Below are 22,246 nucleotides of genomic sequence, written 5' to 3'. Positions count from 1 at the left end.
CTCTAACCCAGGGCTAAAGAAGAAGAGCCAAATAAACTTGCTTTGCCCCAAGGGCTCTGAGACTACTTCAGCCAATATGGGCATCAAGCCTGGCATCAGGATACTGAGTTTCAGTTTGCAGACAGATATATGGTGGGTTTGCTGGACCAAGTAATGTATACCACATGGAATTCCACAGGCTGAGAGAAAAAGAATTTTTTTCTCATTTTGTTCTCTTTCAATCTCTGTCTCTGTCTAGTCAGTCTAATTTTTAAATTTGCTCTCAGCTCAGCAGCACCCACCGTGGAAATCATCATATGGCATAAAACAGTCTATTCATCTCACAGAAATTTATCAGTCCCTTTGTACAACAAGAAGAAAACAGGGATCAGGCAGGAGCCATAACATTGGCTTGAGGGGGAAAATCAACATATATAAAAGGCATCTAAGGCTGAGGAATAGAAAATGGCACCCAGAAGCTTTTTTAGGTCTTGGGAATCACTGTAGCTTTTGAGTAATTTGTGGGTGGAGGAAAGCAGCAAAGAGTTAAAATGCTAAAAACAAAAAACCTGTAATGAATTGATTCTCTGGCACGTCCAGTCCACCCCATCTCCAGACAGACCACCACATGAGAACTGTTAAACCAAGCTCTCTTCCAAAATCAAGCAAATGTTTATGAGCTTTTACTTTACCGGTGAAATGAACTTGAATATGACACAAGAACAAAAGCAAGAGAAGCCTCTCTCCACATTTTTTTTTTTTTTTTTTTGCCACTCTTCATCAAAGAATGAGATCCCTTTCCAGGCCCCCAGGAGAAGATGTGCAGGAATTAGGAAGCAGAGCTGACTCACCATAAGGGCCAGCTGCAGGGAACACATGAGTTTTCCAGACAGCATTAACAGCTGGACTCTGTCAGCTAAGCAGGACCAGCAGGTTCAGGAAAACCTGGTGTGAGCCAACACTGACAGTGCTCTGCCTGAGCATCCTGCCATTGCTGGCATGACTACATCCTGTCTGCATGGAGCAGCCTGTCTGCAGGGGGAATCCAGGTGTGTGAAAATACCTCTGACCTAGCCCAATTCCAAGCGCAGAGAGCAGATATGAACCCTCAAAACACAGACACAGACAGAGACCTGCTCAGTGAACTGCAGCACAGCTCCTAGCCCCGCACACCCATGGTGTCAGGGTTTCAGCCTTACCCAGATATTGCAGTTTAACCCTTCAGCTGTGCCACATGTGCACAGAGATGAGGCCAGACTCAGGAGCATGTTCCCTCCCCAGTGACATCTACAATACTGAGCAGAGAGCTGTTAATTAACCCCGCTTATGGAAGGGCGGACACATTCCTGCCTGGGCCCTGATTTTTCAGTCAGGCTCTAGTCCAGCAGGTGATTAATAACCCTGTGTGCTGTGGGAAGAGTGCATCTATTATTCAAATTAATGAAATTATAATCAAGAGGTGACGAATTAGCAGTTGCTCCTTGACTGGATATGGAAACTCATTAGTGTGCCAGGCGCTTCTGTGGTGCTCGCTGCACTCGAGGCTTACAGTAACGAGAGGAGGGAGCTAGGCAGAGCAGGCAGCCCCTTGGCACAGCTAGGGGAACACACATCCTGTCCCCTCAATACAGCTGTGGCCACCACAGAGCCCCTTCACCCTCATGTCCTCTCCAATGGACGGAATGACTGCAAGGTGCTGCCCCCAAGGATGGGCTGTGACAGCCTCACAACCCTGTCACTGCTGGGCTGTGGGCACAGGCCAAGTATCTGAGAGCAGCATCCCACCCTGCTGCTTGGAATACTGGAGTAGGACTCCCTCTGGAATTGCTTGTTGCAGGTACAGCTACTGGAGCAAGAGGCTGGAGATCTTCCCCAGGAGCCCATATGAGGCTGGGTTTCCCTTTGCCTGCAGGGTACTCACCAATGTGCTTCCCGTACATGTGGTAGTAGAAGGAGACACAGTAGTACTTGGCAGTGATATTGTAGAGGGGGCTGATGAGCCGGGCTTTGTCCCCTGTCACCCGGGGCCGGGACGCCTCGATGAACATGTAATAACCTACAGAATGAGAGGGAAACGTGGGCAAAGGCAGCAGGCACTGGGTCTCCCTTCCTCCAAACGATGGGATGCCAGTGGGGCTGGGAAACCACCCTCCTCTGGGAAACATGGCCTTGCTCTTCCCAGCTGCTCTGCACCCACTGTGATCCTGGCCAGAGACACTTGCAGGATGTCTGCAGTGCCTTCCCTGCCTCAGCAGTATTTAGGGAAGAGCAGGAGACAGGCACCTGCAGAGCTGCTATGAGCACATGCAGCAGGTGAATCCCTGAACATGTACATCTGTCTGGGTGCAAAATGAGCCTTGATGCTGCAGCACAAGGAGCCTCAGAGCTGACTGCACGGTGCAAGAACACCAAAAAGAGAAGGGAGAAACCATTCCAGACTAATTTCTCTGCCTCAAGCAGAGGGAGAGAGGATTTGGTACATCTAGCATAAACAATACTGTTCTCTAAAGAGAACAATACCCAAGCAGTTGTCAACAGCCCATGGAGGAGCAGATTAGCCATTTAATTTATTAACATCATTTTCAATGCTCAATCAGGTTGGTGTACTGAACATTAATGGGAAAAACCATTTCCTTAGCTTCCCATTGGAAGTCTCCCATTATTTTCTGAGTTAAAAGATTTGTGTTTGAATACAAATTTCTTATTAGACAAAGAGGGATGTAATATCCAGCTAAACTGGGAGGATGTACTCTGTGCACAGCTAGGGTGGGCAATACCAGTCTCCTTCAGCAAGAGGTGAGGCTTTCTCCTGCCCCACAAGCAGCTCCTGTCTGGTCTCTCATGCTTCTGTACATGGTACTAAGGAGATCTGTTTGCATTCTGGAGAGCTTCACTGAGGAAACAGCTGACTAAAACCCACAGGGCCATTTCTAGGTGTTAAGAGATGTTCTCCTACTTGTTTATCCTTTTTTTTTTTTTTTACTTCAAAACAAGCATCAAACAGTGCAAGGGCATTAGGCAGCAGGCAATTAGCCAGTAACAAGAACTAATGCTCACACTATTCCCATCAACAAAGTTGTGGGTGTTTTAATTGTGTGTTTAACGCCAATCAGTAATATGCAAATTAACTGCCTGCTCCCTGCACCCCGTGCTAAGTGGAAAGCAGATCAGCCCTCCACCAGCTCCCAGAGCTGCAAGGCTCCTGACAAAAGATGGTGTGCACCCTGCCTCCCCAGCCAAGCCAAAAGAAACCCAGACGTGTGCCTACCCTCCGGCGTACCGCTGATGTCCGTGGGGGGCCCTGTGTTGACGGTGCGCTTGGGGTTCTGGGTCAGGGCGTTCTGCCGGGTCCAGTCAAAGTTGTCCATCTTGTCCTGCATGAAGCCACAGATCTTCTCGTCCTCAAAGCGGCAGGTATTATCTGTGGGGATGGGAAGGGAAGGGGCTGCTCAGCTGCTGCTTTTCAAACATGCTCCCCAGGCTGCCTGGGAGCTTGCAGCAGTGCTGTGTCACCACTGAGGCTCTGTGCCAAGCCAGGGGCAGATGGGCAGCCCCTGACCTCAGGAGGAGGCTGAGAGGAAGTTATCATAGAAATCATAGAAATCACAGGATGGGGTGAGTTGGAAGCAGCCTCAAAGATCATCCAGTTCCAAACCCCTTGACATGGGCAGGGATGCCATTCATTAGATCAGGTTGCCCAGGGCCCCATCCACCCTTGGACACTTCCACGGTTGGTGCACCCATAACATCTCTGGACAGCCTCTTCCAGTGCCTCAGCACTCTCTAAGAATTTACTCTTAACATCTAATCTAAATCTCCCCTCTTTTATTTAAAAGTGTTCCCCCTTGTCCTATCACTAACAATGATATATCAGTGATTAGCGTTATTACGGAAGGGTTAATCCAGGCTGATGGATGTGATGGTCTGACAAAATAGAATAAAGCTATTATGGTTAAAGAGAAAGAGATTCTCTGAGAGATCTGAAGGGGCAAATGTAGAAGAGGGTAAAAAGATCACTGAAGGCAAACTGGCTACAAGGGCTTTTATATCAGAACAACTTGATGGTAGAATAATTTCCCCAGGAGAGAGGAAAAAGTAGCAGCAGATGACCCCCCTTCGGGCTATATATTTAACTAAACTATGACACATATGAAAAAAAATCAGCTGTGGAGAAGAGGTCAGCTCAGTGTGACAAAGGTGTCATTTAGCCAGAGTACATCTAATTTCTACCAGGCTAAAAGGCACATTTGATTTTGCAGCTTATGCTGGCTCCCCTAACAAAATAAAACATGTAGGTAAAAGATTTTTATGTAGGATCAACCACATGTGCAATAGGGCTCACTTTTATTACTACCACAAGACAGTTACACCCTACAGCAATACTGTAAGACAGATGAAAAATCTTGTGCATAGGCATAATCCAATATGGACCTGCAGAGATTGGAATGAATTGGACATGACCAGGCTGAAGATTGTAACCTTTGTGTTAAAAAGGTAGTGCTTGAGTCACAAAAGCAAAGGCCAAGGACCAGCTTTGCAGTGCAGACACAATAGGAAAGTAATGGATAAAACAGGCAAAATAGAAAGAGAAAACAGGTCCAATAACCTGTGTGAAAACTGCAGTGTATTGTGAAAGGTCCCTAGGCAGCAACCAGAGCTGGAGAATGAGCTGGAAGTGGGATTTCAGACCTTGTAAGCGATACAGATACAGCAAGCTTGGGTATCTTTAATTGCTGCTTTTATGTAAAAGCAAAGTGTGCTATGAAACTGAATGATAAAGCCATGAAAGAATACATACAGAAAGGAAAACAAGGCCCTTGGCAAGGGCTTGGGATGTGCTAGGAACCTCATCCATGGCATGCTGGTGCAAGACTCAAAGTTTTTGGGGTTTACCTCCCACATTGTTTCTACTATTTATTGTGCCTAGATAAAGAGAAGCCCAAATGCTTACTTGGGCTCTTGCATTCTTGTAGCTTCAGGGATTACTTGCTCTGGTTCTTGGTCAGGAGGCTTTTTTCCTAGCATGGATGACTCTGGCAGGACATAGAGGGCAGAGCAGGTCCTCAGCCTGTGGGCTGGGTGCCAAGGGTGGGGCAGACAAGGGAAGTTTTCTGCAACATCAGGGCCAAAAGCTCCAGATGCAGTACAATGTGACAGTAGGAGCTTCATACACCTACCATACACAACAAAATCTGTTATCTTGTATCAGAGAACAGAGACTACCCATGAAATGAACAGAATCTTGACTCTGAGATGCTGCACGTTCTGGTGGCTACCCTGCAGCTAGCATCCTCCCCATCCCCTCCCATGTGGAAATGAAAACGTCTGTAATCCAGACACCAAAGGTCTGCACACCCCTGTGGTTGGGAAGTGGGTTCCCCCTTCTTGCCCTGTCTCTTTTCAGCATCCCACCAAAGCAGTGAGAAAAGAGAAGGCAGCCTCCTGCTGTGGCCTGCAAAAATGTCTTTGCCAGGAGAGGTTGGACAGTGTGTGGCAAGTCAAGGGCCTGGTTCACAGACCAGGGCAGCTGGGTATTCCATAAGCTCAGTGGGAAACGCTGCATTCCCATTCCTTTGGGCTAAGCACAGCCATCGGGAGCTTGTCTGGGCTGGCCACTTAACTGCTGATTAACCCTGGCTAAGTGCTTTCCGTTCAATCTGCTCATTTCTAATTAGCATCCAAATCCAAATTAGCATTGCCTAGCACAGAGGCCCGAATAGCATCTGGAGCTGAAGGAGAAGGGGGCAGATAATGGGGCAGATGCTTCAGGGGTCTGAGACAGGGCAACTAAGTGGCATCGGGGACCTCTTTCATCCCCAGAACAAAGAGATGGAAGGAAAAAAGAGTGAGAAAGCAGCTCCTAAGGGTCCTTCCTCAGCGCTCATGGCTGAGGGAAAGGAGTTCATGGCTGTACCAGATACCCAGTGGTCCTCAAAGGAGGAGCTGGAGTCCACAAGCTTGTTGATGTTGGTGGGTTGTGTAATACACTGGTTTCTCTCCAGTGGATCAAAGACAAACATCTGTAGGACTCCAGCTCATGGGCTGCCAGCTGCAGTTAAAAGAGACACGTTTTCTCTTAGAATGGCATTATCCTACACAGCAGGATCCACCATGACTGTCCTTTTGGAAAAGGACCAGGGTGCTTTGCACCTCTGACCCTGCTGAGCACATGAACTCTCAAAGAAAGATGACATCTTTCTCCAGTACAGGATTACCTTAACACGTAATATCATGTGGAAAGCAGAGCTGGAAGCTGGAACATAGAGGTCAACCAGGCAACTAATTGAGAGGGAACACACCCACAAATGAGGGGGCACTGAAATCAAAGGAAAGGCAAATTAAGGAGAAAGCATAAACTCAGGTGGAGTTCAGAGAGAGTTGTGCAAGACAAGAGGACTTGAGGACAGCATTCCCAGCTTAGCACCAAGGCCTGGTTGTGCCAGCCCGGTTGACTACTATGCCTCATCTGTAAGAAGCCACACACATAGGATGAGACTGCTCAGAGCAGTTGACTCAATAGACTATAGAAAGCTCTTCCAATATCCAAACAGAGCCCTGCATACAGCCTCTCCTCTCACTCAAATGCAGCTACTTCCAGAAGGCAACCCTTCTAGCAGAGCACATAAAACAGAGAAGGGTCCCATGCACCACAGATCAAGCAATGTTGCTGCTTAATCAACAACATGATCCACCCTATGTGCAACACCACTTGCTGTGCAGGAGTTTGTAACTACAGCACATCACCTCTGCTTAGCTTGGGAGCTCAAGGCACTTTGCAGCAACAAATGAACAAGGTTTCTTAACATCTTTGTGGCATAGCAACACCTCTTTCTATAAATCTTCTGCATTACACACGGGGAAACAGACGCACAAAGTATAGAGAAACACATTTAAGGTCACAGCAGCAGTGCCTAAGCTGGAAACAGAACCCAAGTGCTCTGACTCCTGGTCCTCTGGTTTAAAACAAGCCACAGGAAAGCAAAGGTCTATGGTTTCTCTGAGCTACAAGTGGAGACGCCATGAATAATTAGAAAGTGTTCAGTGTGGTTTGGGACATTGCCAGCATGGCACCTCTGGATGGTTATCAACAAGGCTCACCAGGAGAAACAGGGCAGATCCAGCCAAAAAGAAAACCTTTAAATGACCTGCTGTGCCTCAGAGGACACAGACATGATCTGACTTTTGACCTCGATTGTGTGATGCAAACCTTCTTGATGACTTTCAACATTTACCAAGGATCCTGGTTCATCATCAAGGTGTAAAGAAAGCTTCCTGTTTAAAATTTAAGCAGTGGATTTAAATACTGAACACAGAAGTTGTTCTCTGAATTATTATAGGTGAGGTGGAGGTGGCAGGGGAGATGGGTCCTCAAAGGCTGGAGTTAGCATTTCTTCACCAGACAGATTTCCTTGGCAGGCTTTGCAGTGATGGCAGCTCCGAGTGCAGAGATGCTTGCTTCCAGTTACAGACACCTCCCTGCACTCCCAGGGGAGAGACCCTCTGCTGTGGTAATTAGCATTTCTTGCTGCTTTGCCTTCTTGAGAAACATAATGGAGGTTTTCCCTTCAAGTCCTTAGGGGAAAGCCATCCCTGGTTCTGAAATCCTGGCTGCCAGATGAATGCAAAAAATAATAATCCTATTCTAGCTGCAGACTATGGGTGAATAGCAGATGGAGTGCACTTGAATAAAATTGCCTTCATCATTTAGCTCTGGCCTGACAGCTGACACTGGTTTGGAGCATAAAGGACCATCTCTGAGCCTCAGCCCTGCTGCAGACCTGCTGTGTGACCCACAGGATGTCACTTTCTGGACATCAGTTTCCCCATCTAGAAAATGAGGACAATGAAAACTGTATTGAGACCTCAAAGTATGTCATGATCTAAGAACGTTTAACAGTCTTTCCCACTGCAAGCTTCTAGGGCTTTTATAACCAGCAACGGAAGAAAGCTTCACAATACTGTAACTGGTTAAGTCATCCTATTTGCCATCAAGGATACAAGGAACTGACACCTTTTTTAACCTTTGCATTACAAACTTTCTTGAAGAATGGGTACAAACTTGAGTAATCCAGCTCCAAACACAGGCTGACATCTCATTCCCACATGTGTTTACCTGACAAACTTGGATTCCTGAGCATTATCAGAGATCAGACACACAAGCAATAGATGGCAAGCAACAAGCCAGGCTAATCTACAACAACCAACATCTGCCACGGATCACCACCCACTGTACTTGTCCATGGTCCCAAAATCATGGTTTTAGCACCACACACAGCCAGACTGTGGATACATGAGAAATACTGCTGCTGCTCTGGAAGGGCAAAACATGTTGGCCAACAGAAAAATAAACCAACTATCCCATATACTTCTTAATGACCTCATCACTAAGGTTGCATGTTTACATCTGACAGAGCAAGGGAAACCGAAACACCCACTGCTGAGTAGCTGGAATAGGTTGTGGGGCAGCACTCCAGAGTTTAGGAAAGCAAAGGTTATATCCAAATGAAATTGCAGATGAGGTAAGAAGCACAGAGCAGATTCCCCAGCTCTAGAATTTAGTCATGACATTAAAATAATCAGTTATTCTACGAGAACTTTAAGGTAATACCTTAGAATTAAGATAATTCTTAGGCTGTTTTTTAAATAAAAATTCTGGTTTTTAGAACCAATTTAACTGATTATTAAGAGTCAGTCTTATTGTTAACAACTAAATATTTGAAATTCCCAGTGCCTTCTGTTCACTTCCTCTGCTCTTCCTTTGCTTTTCCTTTATAACCCAATACCTGGTTCTGTAACCACACCACACACATGCCTGCCCCAATGTTATTAACATCTTATTAGGCTGAGAGAGAAAATGCATGAAGAAATAATTGTATTAAGTGACTCTCAGAGTTTGTAAATTAATCACCATTGTGCATGCCCTTGGATCAGGCTGCCAGAGGCATTAATCATCTAATCTTTGCCTTTCACTTGAGAGCTCTCAATGTTTGCTCCCAGAATTTGGCTGGGCAGCTTAGCATGAACTTTTCCCTGGGGGTGGTGGTAGCAGGGGAAGTAGGAAAAGAAGAGGTAACAGGAGGAATTTCCATGGTACTGTGATGAGAGTCAGGGAACTCAGCTGCAGTCCAAAGAAAGAGCTAAAAGCCTTTGGGCTCATATTTCACTGGCAGCAGGTCTGAAGGGAAAGGGTGTATCTGAAAGCAAGTGTGGTAGGTCCAATTTTAGGCAGTCAATCTCAAGGCATGAACTCACGGCCAAGACCTTCATGACTGGCCCAGGAGTCCTAATATCCACCACAGGCTGTGCAACTTATATCAAGGGGAAATTGTAAGTGTTGTGTTTACTGCATGAAAAATATGAGTGGCTGAGTTATCTTCTACCATAGGCAAATTTCCTGCAGTTGTTCTGGACTCAAACAAGCTGCCAAAGCACCCCCAGGCAGGCAATCTGAAGGCTCAGTTTACAAAGACCCCAAGAGATTGACACAATTAGGACTGAAGTTGCTCTGGGTTTACCAGTGATTTATGCAGTGTAAAAGCAAGTGGCAAAAGGCCAGATTTTGTCACTTCCACCTGCAGGCTGGGACGCTTTCCTCCTCCAGCAAGTACCGAGAGACACATTCTGGAGAAGGTCCCTGGCAATATGCTCTGTGTTTCCCAGTGAGTCTTGTATGGAGAATATTTAAAGAAGATCAGGAAGTAAGGAAAAGCGAGCAAATGGAATCAGGAATTAGAGCCACAAATTCCCTCTGACTCTGCAAGAAACTCCTACTTTCAGGCAGAGTATGGTTCATCAAACCATTCTCAGAGTGTGAACGTGCAAGAATTAACGCCTTGTGGGTGCCTTAACAAGTCAGCTCCATATCCTGATTCTTGGCTGCCATCACCCAATCCTGGTTTCTCCTCCCAGCTGCTACCCTGCAGTGCAGCAGTAGCACTTACCTACACATAGAGTAGTACATTAAAACACTGAATCCTGACTCAGCAGCTGGAAACAGGGAGAAACAGCTACATGCTCTCCATGGAGCACTAACAAGTAGTCTGCCAATCTCTGCCCAAGAGCTTTGCCTGGGCTTGCATCCTAAAATCAAAGCAAAGGGACTTTGTTGCATTCCCTGTAGATCATTCCCCCACTACTCACAGCAAAGGAGAATTCCTCTTTTGTGCTCAGTGGGCACTGTCATGTTGGTGTTAAAGACCATCATTCTTAGACATTGTGTATTTTGCTCTCAAAATCAATGAGAACTCTGGATTGATAGTGATGGGCCTGCATCTTGCCAGGAACGACCAGAAGGTAAATAAGCAAATTAACAGTGATGACACTGAAGGGGAGGAGGAAAGGGACTGTGCTCAAGAAGTTTGCAAGAAGAGCCCGATTTGAGCTGCAGACTGCTCCATACAAGCCTGCAGAGATATCAAGTGGTATCTTTCCTAGCCAGAAGAGGATGGGGAATATTCCTAAACACAGATATTTTGGGGAACATTTAACGCCATGCTTACTGGAAGTAGATTGCTCATGCTGGGGCAGGGGGTGGGTGTTCAACATCACAGTCCACCCAGTCACAGAGATATCAGGTGTGAGTGAGAGGCTTATCCCTGGTGTAAATCTCTTGGCAATAACTTGAGGTACAACAAATGGCAATATTTACTGGAAGCTTTAGTGTATGCAATTTCATCCTCTTTTGGGGAAAAAGATTTGACAAAGTCAGCTGCGTATTCCAGCTGTTTGTCTTGCCTGATCTGCTGGAGCACTTGACTAACACACATTATACTCGAAGCATTAACACAAAGGTCTTGTTGCTTACCTGTTGGATTGGGATAGTTGATTGCTGGAAAAAGAAACAGAAAAACAAGTCAGAACAGCTAGTACTCCCCCAAATCACAAATCATAATCAAAGTGTGAAAATAAAATAAACACATCAAGAAAGGTCACAAATGCACAAGTCTCCTGGCAGCATCCCTGTGAAAAAGCAGTGCTTGGAGTTTGTTTTGGTAGTGGAAAAAGATGCTGACGCTCTGATCCAAGCAGCAACAGACCTTAAAAAAAACCCACCCAAGGGGTGATCCTGGGATTGCATAGGGAAACCCTTCTGGCAACCCAAGTAGTTTCCTTCTGGAGCACCCAGTGGGATAACACCCCCTTAGACACCAAAGCCTGGTATCTAAGAGGGACATCAAAGCAGTTTGATGCACTGTGGAAGTTTGAGATGACATGTATGCTGGGGACACCAGACACATAGTCAGTCCACAGGACAAGAGGGTTGTGTGAAATCAGGTGAATGTAGGAGGAGAAAAATCTGTACTTTTGGCTGAAATAGAGGGTCCAAGCTCCTGCTGGGGAGTAAAGAAATCATAGAGTTGTGGGAATAGAGAGAGCTGTGAGTTGTTGGGATGACAGGGAGAGAAGCATGTTCAATGTGTATCGATGGGATAATGTGGGATTCATGGGACTGGACAGAGCTACAGCTTTACAAGTGAATAGTTAGGAAAGGAGTCATGCATTCAGCTCTGGAAATAACTGAAGTCTCCTGAAATCCTCTTACTTTTGTGGGCATGTGGCTAATACACAGCATCTGGTGGCTGTCTTCTATAATACACCACTGTGTCATGGGAAGTTGCAGCATGTCCTGACAGGGCACTGGGGTTCTGGGGATCTCCTGCCCACAGAGTGAAGAGTGAGAGTCAGGGCTGCTGGGTGAAAGATGAGCAGAGACTGACCTTCAGAGGTCTCCATTTAGTGCTCTGTGCTGATGGCAACAGCCAAAATACAGTCAAATGTGATAGCACTGCGTCATCAAAACTCCTCAGAGCCCAGAGACCCCCAAAAGGGTCACAGAAGACCACATCTGTGCATGCTCACACCCCTAGGCCCGAGGCTCAGACCTGCTCTTGCAGGCAGGGCCGAGGAGGAGACACCTACGTTCCATGTACCGGATGATGCGGGCAGCCATGTCTCCAGCCCCAAAGCTGGTGATGGGTGTCAGGCGAACTTCATAGCTCTGAGGCACTTTCAGGTTGGGCAAGATGTGCTCCAGCAACAGCCCTTTCTCCATTTTCTTCACAGGAATGAAGGTTTGGATGGTGTTTCTCTGAGACAGCTGCACAGAAAAAGAATCCACAGTGTTATGGAAATCCTGAAACTGGAAACCCAAGCAATCCTATCCATCATCTAACATCCTATTGCTACTCTTCCTATACAGACATACACCAGGTTGTACCATGAGATCATGCAGTATTGTTTGGAAAATTCTCCATCCCTGGTACAGAAAAGTGATCAGGTGCGTGAGCTCTCCCTGAAGGGAAGCCTTGGTGTCCTCCTGACTATAGGGATGACTTGAACTACAGGTCCTGGTGCAACTTTGTGTCAGAATCAATGGCCTCAGGAGGGAGAAAATGAACACAATTCACCCGTCAGTGCACCCAGGTCCTGTGCAAATGCAGCGTGGCATTTTGCCAAGATACCCTTCAGTTCACAATCACTGCTGCAGAATTTGTTCACTTGCTGCCTGGGCCATGTGGAATTTCATTTGGTGTCCCACTGGGACCAGTGTACTACCACACTTCCTCAGCTTGAATCCTAGCCCACACTGCCTTTGCAGACCAGAGCAAGGGGTCTAGCTCAAGCTGATGGCTCTCTGGAGTCACTCATAGGCTCTCCCTTCCTCTGACACCCATTGGAAGGGGCTGAACTGTGCTACCTGAATCATACCAACTAAACATTGTTCAGTTGGCTAAGGCAGCAGGGAGGTTTCAAGAAAACAATGGGGAAAATACCATTATCGAAAACACCACCACTAAAAATGATGAATTACATGTCAGTGAAACTTCCCCGCCATGGTCATGCTTGCTTGGCTGGGAAAGGACAAGAACGAGGATTGCATTGTGAAGATACAATTTCCTGCCTGTCCTGCTGTGCAGTGCCTGGATCCTTGTGGCAAGATATGTTACTGGGGATGCTGGTCCTGGTAAAAACACCTTTGGCAGGGCTTTCCATAGTGCAGTGTTCACTAAACTTTCCCCTGCCTCTGATATATCCTCTAGGCTGAAGCTTTCATCTCAAAGGCAATTCTCCTGGCAGGCAGTCTCAGTGTTCATAAGTAACTCAGAAGTTACAGGATTACTGGAGTAAGGTTTACAGCAAATATATCAGTATAGAGAGTGTGGGGCAAGATGGAGTGAGGGCACAGCAGAAGCGAAGGCCTCTATCAAAGCAGGACAGGGGGCAGTGCCGATGTGGTGCTGAGTAAAAACAAGTACATTCAATCCCTGCTCTGCCTGTCCCACGTCCTCACGGACAGAACTGTGAGTTCAAACTCACAGCAATTGAGCAATTGAGGCTGCCACTGTAGAGCTTTCTGTGCCAAAGAACCATTCAATTCCAGTATGGCCAGGAGCCAATGACCCACCTCCGTGATCTGCCCACAGTTTAGACAGTGCTTCCTGTGAAGCAGTAGTGAAGCAGTAAGGACTGGTCCCTGGGAACCCATGGCTGCATGTAGCTCTCACAAACAGTTTTGCCTCTGCCTTACAGATTGTACCTCAATGAGACCTTTGTACCTGAGCAGATCAGGGTGTAAGTTGCTTGGGGAAATACTTGCTGCACCCTCCTCCTTCTCCTCCCCCAGGCAAGATGGGTCAGAGAGCTGGGATCTGTTCTGGTGCGGCCCTACAATGCACCTAGGAGCAGTCCTTGTGGGCAGGACCAGAGCAGTGCCTCTGGGAACCTAGCATGAACTTGGCTGCCAGGATGCTGCCAGGATCTGTTCATATCAACAACGACCTACCTGCACACATGCAAACTGGGTTCTCACCCAACTGGCATTCTTACTGCTCAGCCCTCCCATCTGCCAGCCCTTCACACTGCAGCTCTGGCCAAGCAGTGGCAGAGCTGGCTCCCAGGGCCAGGGACTTAACCTGGGATCAATAGCACCAGACCCTCAATTATCTGGGAGAAGAGGAGCAGTCAGAAGCCAGAAGCAGAAGGATGGAGTGGTATGGCTCCTGGCATAGAACTTTTTGAGGAGTGGAGTGTGACTGGGAGGGCTGGCAGCAGCTCCTCCCCACAGGCTGCCATTTGCTGGGGTGTTGGGAAGGCAGCCAGCAAACAGGAGGAGGTCAGGAGCCATTTCCCTCGTCTAGACATAACCTTTAGAAGGGAAACAAAATGGAGAGTCAGAGAGAAGCTTGAGGGTGAGACTCACACAGTGCAAATTCCACCTCAGCTGGGAGTTAGGTGGAATTTGGGTATCTAAAGCCTCTGGGAACAAGGTCAAATCACGTACTCTCCCACATCATCTAATCCTGGACAAACTGAGAAATCAGCCTCCAGTCTGGACTGCAAAGCTCTGGATCCCCCAGTTGAGTCTATCCTCAGGGACTTGTGTGACCAAATAAATAACTGGCTGCCACCCAGGTATGGCTGTAAAACAGAAATAATTTAAAGTACATATGCTTCCCATGGGTCGCAACCTCCCTGCTTCCCAGAAGAGACCTGGATCTCTAGGTAATGGGAAAGGCACAGCCAAGGCTCAGCCTGTATCTCCTCTTGGTGCATAGAGGTAAAGTTTTCAGAGGGTTTTTCCCCTCCAACAAATACTTTGTAGCCAACTTTTCTCTCAGCCTATATCCTATTTCTATTCAATGTGCAACTTGGACAGACACAGAAACTGGCTGCCAGCAAGACTGCCCTCTGCACATCTTTACTACACTGTCTACAGTCCTGGCTTCACAACAGAACTGGCCCTGGATGTCTTTGGAAAGACTGGCTCTTCTCTGTGAAAAGCAGCATGGGCCAAACATGTCCCCTGAGCTAGCTGCAGCTGTCAGGAGAAAGAGCCAGGTGTGCTGCCAGCACAGTTTAAAGGGCATGAAATTAGAGCAAGGATGAAAAAGGGGGCAGCACCAGCCAGCTGCTTGCTGCATGCATGTGGAGCAGGTGCTGGCTTGCAGTTACTAGCACAGGTCCAGCAGACAGAGACATAAAAGCTAAGGTCTGCCTCTGCATCCCCCTCCTTAAACATCCTTTGCATCTCTGATTGCCAGCAGCGGGTCTGTGCAGAGCTGCATGCATCAGTCCAGTAGGAACCCATTTTTCAATCCACTTCATTCGCCAGCTGTTGCCATTTCTCCTGCTCTGTGTGTTCTCTTGTCTCAAGCTATCCTGCTATCTTCCTCCTTCCACCCTCATCTCAGCATCTCTCCTCCTGATCATGTTGTCCCAGTGTTCCAGTTTAATATTGCTGCAGTGCAGTTAATAAAGCAGAGGCCGGCGCAGAGGACAGGGAAACACTGGCCACCTTATTAGAGTCGCTGAAGCCTCAGTGGAGGATCTCATGCAACAGACTCATTCATCACCAGGCTTGGGAAGCTGCCAGCGGGGCCAGACCAAGAGCACTGCACAAAGCACAGCCTCGCCTCTGCCTTTACCCTCCTTCCATTCCCAATAATCTGAGGGAGGGGATGGGAAAGGAAAAAACCAAACAAACCCACAGTTTCTACCAGCTAGCTGTGAACATCACACAGGCTGCAGAGGCACGAATATTTTTGTACAATGGGCTCGCTACAAACACCTTACAAAGGGCAAAGTCAGCCCCATGTGGTTTGTATGTATTCACATACAGTATATGCAACTTGTCCCTTTCCCCTGTCACTCATAAGCAGTATTAGCAATCACGGGAGAGCACACTCACGTGCACTCAGCCACCAAACCTCTGGGACCTGCAAACTGGGGCTGCCCTTTCTCATTCCTCACCATCACCTACGCCCTTGGTAGGTATTGTCTGCCCATTCCCCTGTCTTATCACTTGAGCCAGACACTTGCAGAGGGCTTGTCCCACTGTAGCCAGCTCAGCTGGCCCATGGACTGGGAACACATGCCAAGAGGCTCAGAGACAAAAGCAGGATGTCACACTATCCCTGCCCATGCTTCCATTCCCAGCCGGGGCATTGTCACAGCAGAGGGCCCAAGGTATGACACTGCCACACCTACATTTTCTGTTTATATAGGCTACTAAAGGAAAAGAACAGGACAATGTTTTCAGACTGAATGATGTTTATGCCAGCTATTTACCAGCTAGCAGACTTAATAAAGCCAAATGATATTAACAAACACATCTGTCAAGAGTTTATGTTGTGGTTCTGCTCTACACCACCACGACAGCCTACCTGTGCTGAGACTGGTGTGACTTGTGTAGCCATGCATGTGGTCTCATAATCAGCTATATATTAAGCTCCTATGCATGCTTCTTTGAGGGAGAAATTAGAAGGAAAATCTATTTCATCACCAAGCCCCAATGAATTGTTTCAAACACCAGCTAGAAAAATGTACATTAAAATCATGTAGATTCCCCAACAAGCTGATCGGAGCAAAGGAATTGTTTTGCCGGCATCCAGCTTCCCAGCATTGCAATTCACTCCTGATGCTCTTTCTTTACTTGTCCCACTTCTTCAGCAACTTCTCAGCTCAGGGCACAAGCACTAGCTCTGCTTTCCAATATCTCCATTCAAATCCTTTCCAGACATGCTTGCTCTCTCACCCTTTTTTCTCAGCCTCATTCAAATTCCCCTGGCTGCTCCTTCCTGCAGCACAAGAGAGACAGGGGTGGCTGCCCGCATTCCCACTCCATCCTCCCTAACTAGCTGCAGATATGGGCTGCTGGGAAAGCTCCATCTGCAGCCTCTCCAGCCTCTCTGAAGGCAGAGGAGGCAGCAGATAAAGGCAGGCTGCTGTGGCACAGCAGCCTCACACGTAGAGTCCATCCCTCTGGCAGGCTCTCTCTGTGCCCTCACTCTCTGTGCAGCTCCACAGAGGAGCAAACCAGACAAATGCTGTCTCTGGCACCTGTGCAGGTGGGGTGTCCTAAGTCCCCCCACTCTCCCCCTCCCCTCTCATCTGTGAGTGTCAGGACACTCTGGAGAGCAGATGTCCACCAGACTAGGAGCCTGGTGGTGCAGGAAGCACAGGCATCTCAAAAGGGTCTGAAAAGAAGCATGGGGCAATGATCTGGACAAAATAATCTTCACCTGACTGTGCAGCTGGTGGGCTGCACTCTTCAAGCAATCAGCAACCCAGGTGGACTTCAAAGCTCAGTGCCAAGCTGCCCAGTTTCTCAGCACACATAGACAACCCTGTTTGGCAAGGTCCAGGGGCAGAAGAAGGTGAAAGTATCAGAAGGGCACTTTTCTTCTGACAGGCAATACCACTCAGGGTGTGACAGAGCCTCCCGTTTGTACCATTTCAGCCTGTTTGCAAGTAGTCTTGGCTGGATTTCATAGCTCTGTCCCAGAGTGCTGCAAGCATCATCTCTTACCAGATTTCCCCGGTGGCTGTGACTGTAATGACCTCATCCCGATGAAGTCCAGCTAAGTACAGCTGCTCCCTTCCTAAGGGAGTGTTGTTCACAAAGATCAGAAACAATCACACACTGCTCTCAACATGATGGGACTGGTGGTGTCTGTGGCATTAAACTGGTGACAGCCAGGAAAAATACTCCCAAGATACTGGTAGGGGCTGAGCTTCATTATGGGGCTGGTAACAAATCCTGGGATGACCATGGGGCTCTGCAATGCCAAACCTCGCAATACCTCATCAGACATTCCCTGTCCTCAATTTCTGTCTCAACTGCACCTTAAAAGCTACAGATACATTGTAGAGAGGCAAGCTCGAAGAGTTTAGAAGCCATGGACTTGTTAAATTAAAAAAAAAAGGGGGGGGAAATATGATTATAGAATTTATGTGTGTCAGAGTTTATAGTGCTAGAGATTGAAAGCAGATTATCCAAATAACCCAGCAGATGAGTTCCACAGGTAGAAGTAATTTCTTGGGAAAAGAGGAATGAAAAGTGCTCAAAAACAGGGTCAGGAGGAAGGTGGGGATAGGAAATTTTAGGGAACTTTCTTGAATGTGACGCTCCAATATCTTCCACAATGCTGGAAAAATATGCCATAAATCTGGCCCTTCTTTTCTCCTTCTTCCTATTCACTCTCTGACACACAGCAGTGGATTGTGATCCTTGATGTCACCTTGGCACCACAGGGCAGAGCCGAGGAAGATGGTTTGTCTTTGACATTGCTTTTGAACACCATGAATTTGATGTTTATCTCTGTATTTTGGTAGAGGGATAAAACCCCTCTGCCCCCAGAGTTCAGAGAAGGGCAAAGCATGGCCACATTCTAGGACACAGCAGGGGAGGTACACTCCTGCCTGACAGGATCCAGTCCCCTCTCACCACAGGGGCTGCCTCTGCTTATTAATTTTATGTATGTATCACATCCCATCTTAAAAGCAGTTTGCTCCCTTTAGGCCTCCTCCTCCCCCTGGACATCTGTTCCGGAGCCTGACCGCTCTAATGTTCTCATTTCCAGACTGAATTTATTCACATGCAGCTTGCACCCAGCACTGTCCTTTAGCTTCAATGGCTCTCTTCCCTCGCTGCTGCTTGACCCCCTGATGTTTTATAGACAGCAATCACACCACCTCTCAGCCTTTGCTTTGCTGGGCTAAGCAGGCTGAGCACTCTGTGACTCCTCATGTAACACAGATTCTCATTTTCCACAATTGACTCTACAACCTTCTTCTGCATGATCCCACTTGCTGGAGTTCGGTGCCCCAGCCCTGCATATAGGATGCAGTGGCACTTCCCCACCCTGACTAGAAGTACCTCAAGTTTCATCTAGGAGTACATTTGCCCTTTCTCACTCCTGCATCTTAGCAGCAGCTACTTGAAGTCAACTCACTTGCGCACATTGTTCCTCCACTGCACTCATTTCCCAATGATGAGCTCCCAGCCTGCAGCACCTTCTGCATGTATGACCTTGACCTTGACCACTGCATTTCATCTCACCAGAACCACTTAAGTAGTTTTCCATCTTTCAGATCTTCCTTCCAATCCTTCCCGATCCTTCACCAAGGTGGCATTGTCTTCCAACCTGGTGTCAGCTGCACAATATTTCAAAAGCACAATCCTAATAGAGGATTCTGAACTCACTGGCTGGTATCAGCTGCAGGGAAGATGCTTGTCTACTCTGGAAAAACCATTTGGGTAAGTTTTGGGAAGTGGAGAAATTTGGTTTGGATATGAACATAGTCATTGTCATGTTTCTCTATAATCTCTCATCAAACTTCCTCTGCCTGTCACATTGAATTAAAATATTTCTGTTGATTAGTACTTCATCACCATCTTGGATGGAAATGATGTCAAGCATTAACCTCATCAATTAAAGGGCTAAGGAAAGTTTAAATTTGGATTTATTTCATTTTCCTTGCTTGATAACCATTACTCATAAGGGGTTTCCAGAACAAATAATCACATTGCAAGCACAAAGCTGGCATTTCCCAGACAAGCATATCGGTGAACTGAAATTCATGCCTATGTTATTCATCAGCCAAGCACACAGGTTTAGATGCTGGGGTTAAGCAACGATGGATGACCAAAGCAAATCCATTATTCACTCCTAATGAGGAATCCTGGAAACTTTTTGTCCTGAACTGTCCTTTATCAGGAGACCCAGTTTGTGGGATTAAACATTCTCAGCTCCAGAGAGAGAAGCAACTGCAACCTTCAACAGCTTCTGAGGACAGCTGGAGCCATCTAGGCTGGGAGTCAGTCTCTCTCTCTTCCTCTTGCACAGGCAATCAGCTGCCCATCCTCATTAGGTTCCAAGAGTAGCAGTTTACAGCTTCCTAGAGAAGCTAAATTGGTGCTGTCATGAATTACTGTAAGTGCTTGTTCCACACTCTTCAATAATGTCTTTCATTAGGGTCTGATCAGAAAGCAATATGTATTTTATTAGCGTATGTTCCCTGGTTTAAGGAAGAACAGACCTAGCCTTCACTCTGTCAGAGAGGCAGTCAAGCACAAGCCTTAACTGAGGCTTTCCTCTACTGTCTCACAGCCTTATTTTCCACCCTGAAGGCACATGCAGTCCTTCTGTTTCAGACTGGAAGATCTCCACTGTTACTCCAATTTCCTACCTGTATGCACTGCAGAGCCTGCAATCACCCCTCTGTCTATTGTATGGGCAGGAGCTGGATGAGAGACAACATCCCTCATGTTCCTCCACATCCCCCTCTTGAATAGAACAATGGTTCCAGACTCTTTTGAGCCTCATATCTGAAAATCAGCACTGCTCAATGCCTCACTGGATCCAACTTTATATCCATCCCTACGTCACTACACACAGTCTCCTCTTCCACCAATTTCCCTGCACTGGACATATCTGCTTGCAGTTGGACCCATGCTGTCAGCATTTCTGGCTCCAAGAAGAAAAAGCAATTTGGCTCTGCACAGTCCAAGTCTGCCCAGCTGCAGTTAGGCTGAACTCTGAGCCACTTTGCCTATATATGTGTGTAACTTGCAAGCAGGACATGCTCCACTAACAGGAGTTGCCATCTCCCAGGCTTCTTTTCTTGGGCTCTCCACAGACCCCGCAGAGCCCTCTGTTAGGGCACCTTCACCCTTGAAAACAGCTAATAAAGAACAGCACCAATGCTTCCTGGAGCAGAAACAGCCTTTTTGTGTGACTCTGGACTTTCCAGTCTGGTACCTGTAATGAAGGTATATAGGTAAGTATCATTCCAGAGCCTCTAGGCCGTCTATAAAGAAGAGGCAGAGGCAGCACAGCATATGCAGGGAGAGCCATAAAACCCTTCACATTGCTCCATGCTGTCTGCTTCATTTCTTTATGAAACACAGCCAAAACATCCATCTAGTGCCTACTCCTGCTCATTTGTGACTAGCGATGGGAGAGACTACATCTCTCTTCTGAAACCTTCCCCTTCATACACTCTGGAGATTTCCTATCTCCAGCGTGTTCTAGGAAGTGAGAGCCAGGGGAAAATAGAGACAAAATCAAGAACAAAACCAAAGAAAGGAAACAGAAACAAAAAAAAAAAACAGACGAGGTGGAATATAGGAGGGGGAGCAGGGAAAGGCACAAAGGTCCACAAAGAAAAGACAGTGAAGAGCAGGAGGAGCATGGACTGACTACTGAAAATAACACATGAGCAGAGTAAATGGGGGATGCTGCATCACGGCCTACCAACAGGGACTTTCAGGAAAACTCAATACTAGCATATACCCCTTCAAACCACCAAAGGAATGTGGATAAGAGATGCACAAAAAGGACAGACTTTGATACCTGGCAAGCATTTTTTATTCTGCACTCATCTTTGTAAAACACAAGCCAAGAGCCTGCTGGATATGAACAAGCACAGTGGTGTGAAAACAACATCTCTGTCCTGCAAGGCTGCTGTGAGGGGTGTATTGGTTTGGGGAATCTGATTATCTCTTCTCTCACATCTTCCTTACCCCAAATGAGCACTGAACAGTGGTGTTAGGAGCTAGAGAGACATGAGATTTTCCTTCTGGATGTGTCTTAAGATCATATGAGCCTTTCCAGCAAGATTATTCTGAGCACAGCTGAAACTGGGACATCTGCTTGGATTATTCCCTTGTACAAGGAAAGTTAAACAATACCCTGCTCTCTCTCTTGCCCAGTCAAGTACTTGAACTGCATTAGGAGCAGTACTTATGAAAAGTTAATGTTAAGACAAAATCTCACTGCAAGGCACCTTATGAATGGCAAGACACCTTGTAAAACTACCAGCTACCCTGTTTTGGGCAGTTACCTTATGCATGGATCTGGGTGAGACAGAGGTAATTTTCCCCATAGGAGCCCTCACACCTACTGTGTGGGTAGCTAGAAGGAGCTTGACAACACACCAGTGTTTTGGCTACTGCTAAGCAGAGTCCCCACAGCATCAGTGCTGTCTCTTCAACACTCTCCCCTCAACAGTAGGCTGGGGGTGGGCAAGAACTTGGGAGGAGACATCATATCCAGGACTCCTGATTCAAACTGACCAAAGGGATATGAAAGTATGGGGGGTATTTGTTAGTGTGACATTTGTCTTTCAGAGTAACTGCTACTTGTACTGAAGACCTGCTTCCCAGGAAGTGGCTGGACATTGCCTGCAGATGGGAAGTGAAGAATCAATTGTTTGTTTTCATTTGCTTCTGCATGTGGCCTCAGTTTTACATTATTAAACTGCCTTTCTCTTGACCCACATGGTTTTTTCAATCTTATTTTCCCCCCTCCTCTCTTGCTGAGGAGGGGAATGACAGAGCAGTTTGGTGCCAAGGTCAACCAACTACACTTTACTTACTTTGGATAATTACATTAGAAGAGAAATGATGCCTTGAGACTGAGGCACAACTAATCTGCCACTGCTCATACTGCTAATTTTCCCAACTAACTGATTACAAATGATC

General features: G+C 46.9%; 1 protein-coding gene across 2 annotated transcripts in view; it reads right to left on the bottom strand.

The window, feature by feature from the left end:
• Positions 1-22,246, bottom strand: part of MDGA1 (MAM domain containing glycosylphosphatidylinositol anchor 1) — a 138,801-nt gene that overhangs the window by 14,448 nt on the left and 102,107 nt on the right. For both annotated transcript variants that reach the window (XM_085055092.1, XM_085055091.1), the window contains 4 exons: positions 11,899-12,076; positions 10,784-10,807; positions 3,248-3,400; positions 1,901-2,035 (listed from right to left, as the gene is read on the bottom strand). In XM_085055092.1, the coding sequence (XP_084911218.1) occupies positions 1,901-2,035; positions 3,248-3,400; positions 10,784-10,807; positions 11,899-12,076 (490 nt within the window). The remainder of the gene's footprint in view (positions 1-1,900; positions 2,036-3,247; positions 3,401-10,783; positions 10,808-11,898; positions 12,077-22,246) is intronic.

The sequence above is a fragment of the Lichenostomus cassidix genome, chromosome 3, assembly GCF_008360975.1.
Source record: "Lichenostomus cassidix isolate B80296 chromosome 3, HeHo_3.0, whole genome shotgun sequence".
Taxonomy (NCBI): Eukaryota; Metazoa; Chordata; class Aves; order Passeriformes; family Meliphagidae; genus Lichenostomus; species Lichenostomus cassidix.
Note: the sequence above shows the minus strand (reverse complement) of the source record. Positions and strands in the feature narration are given on the sequence as shown.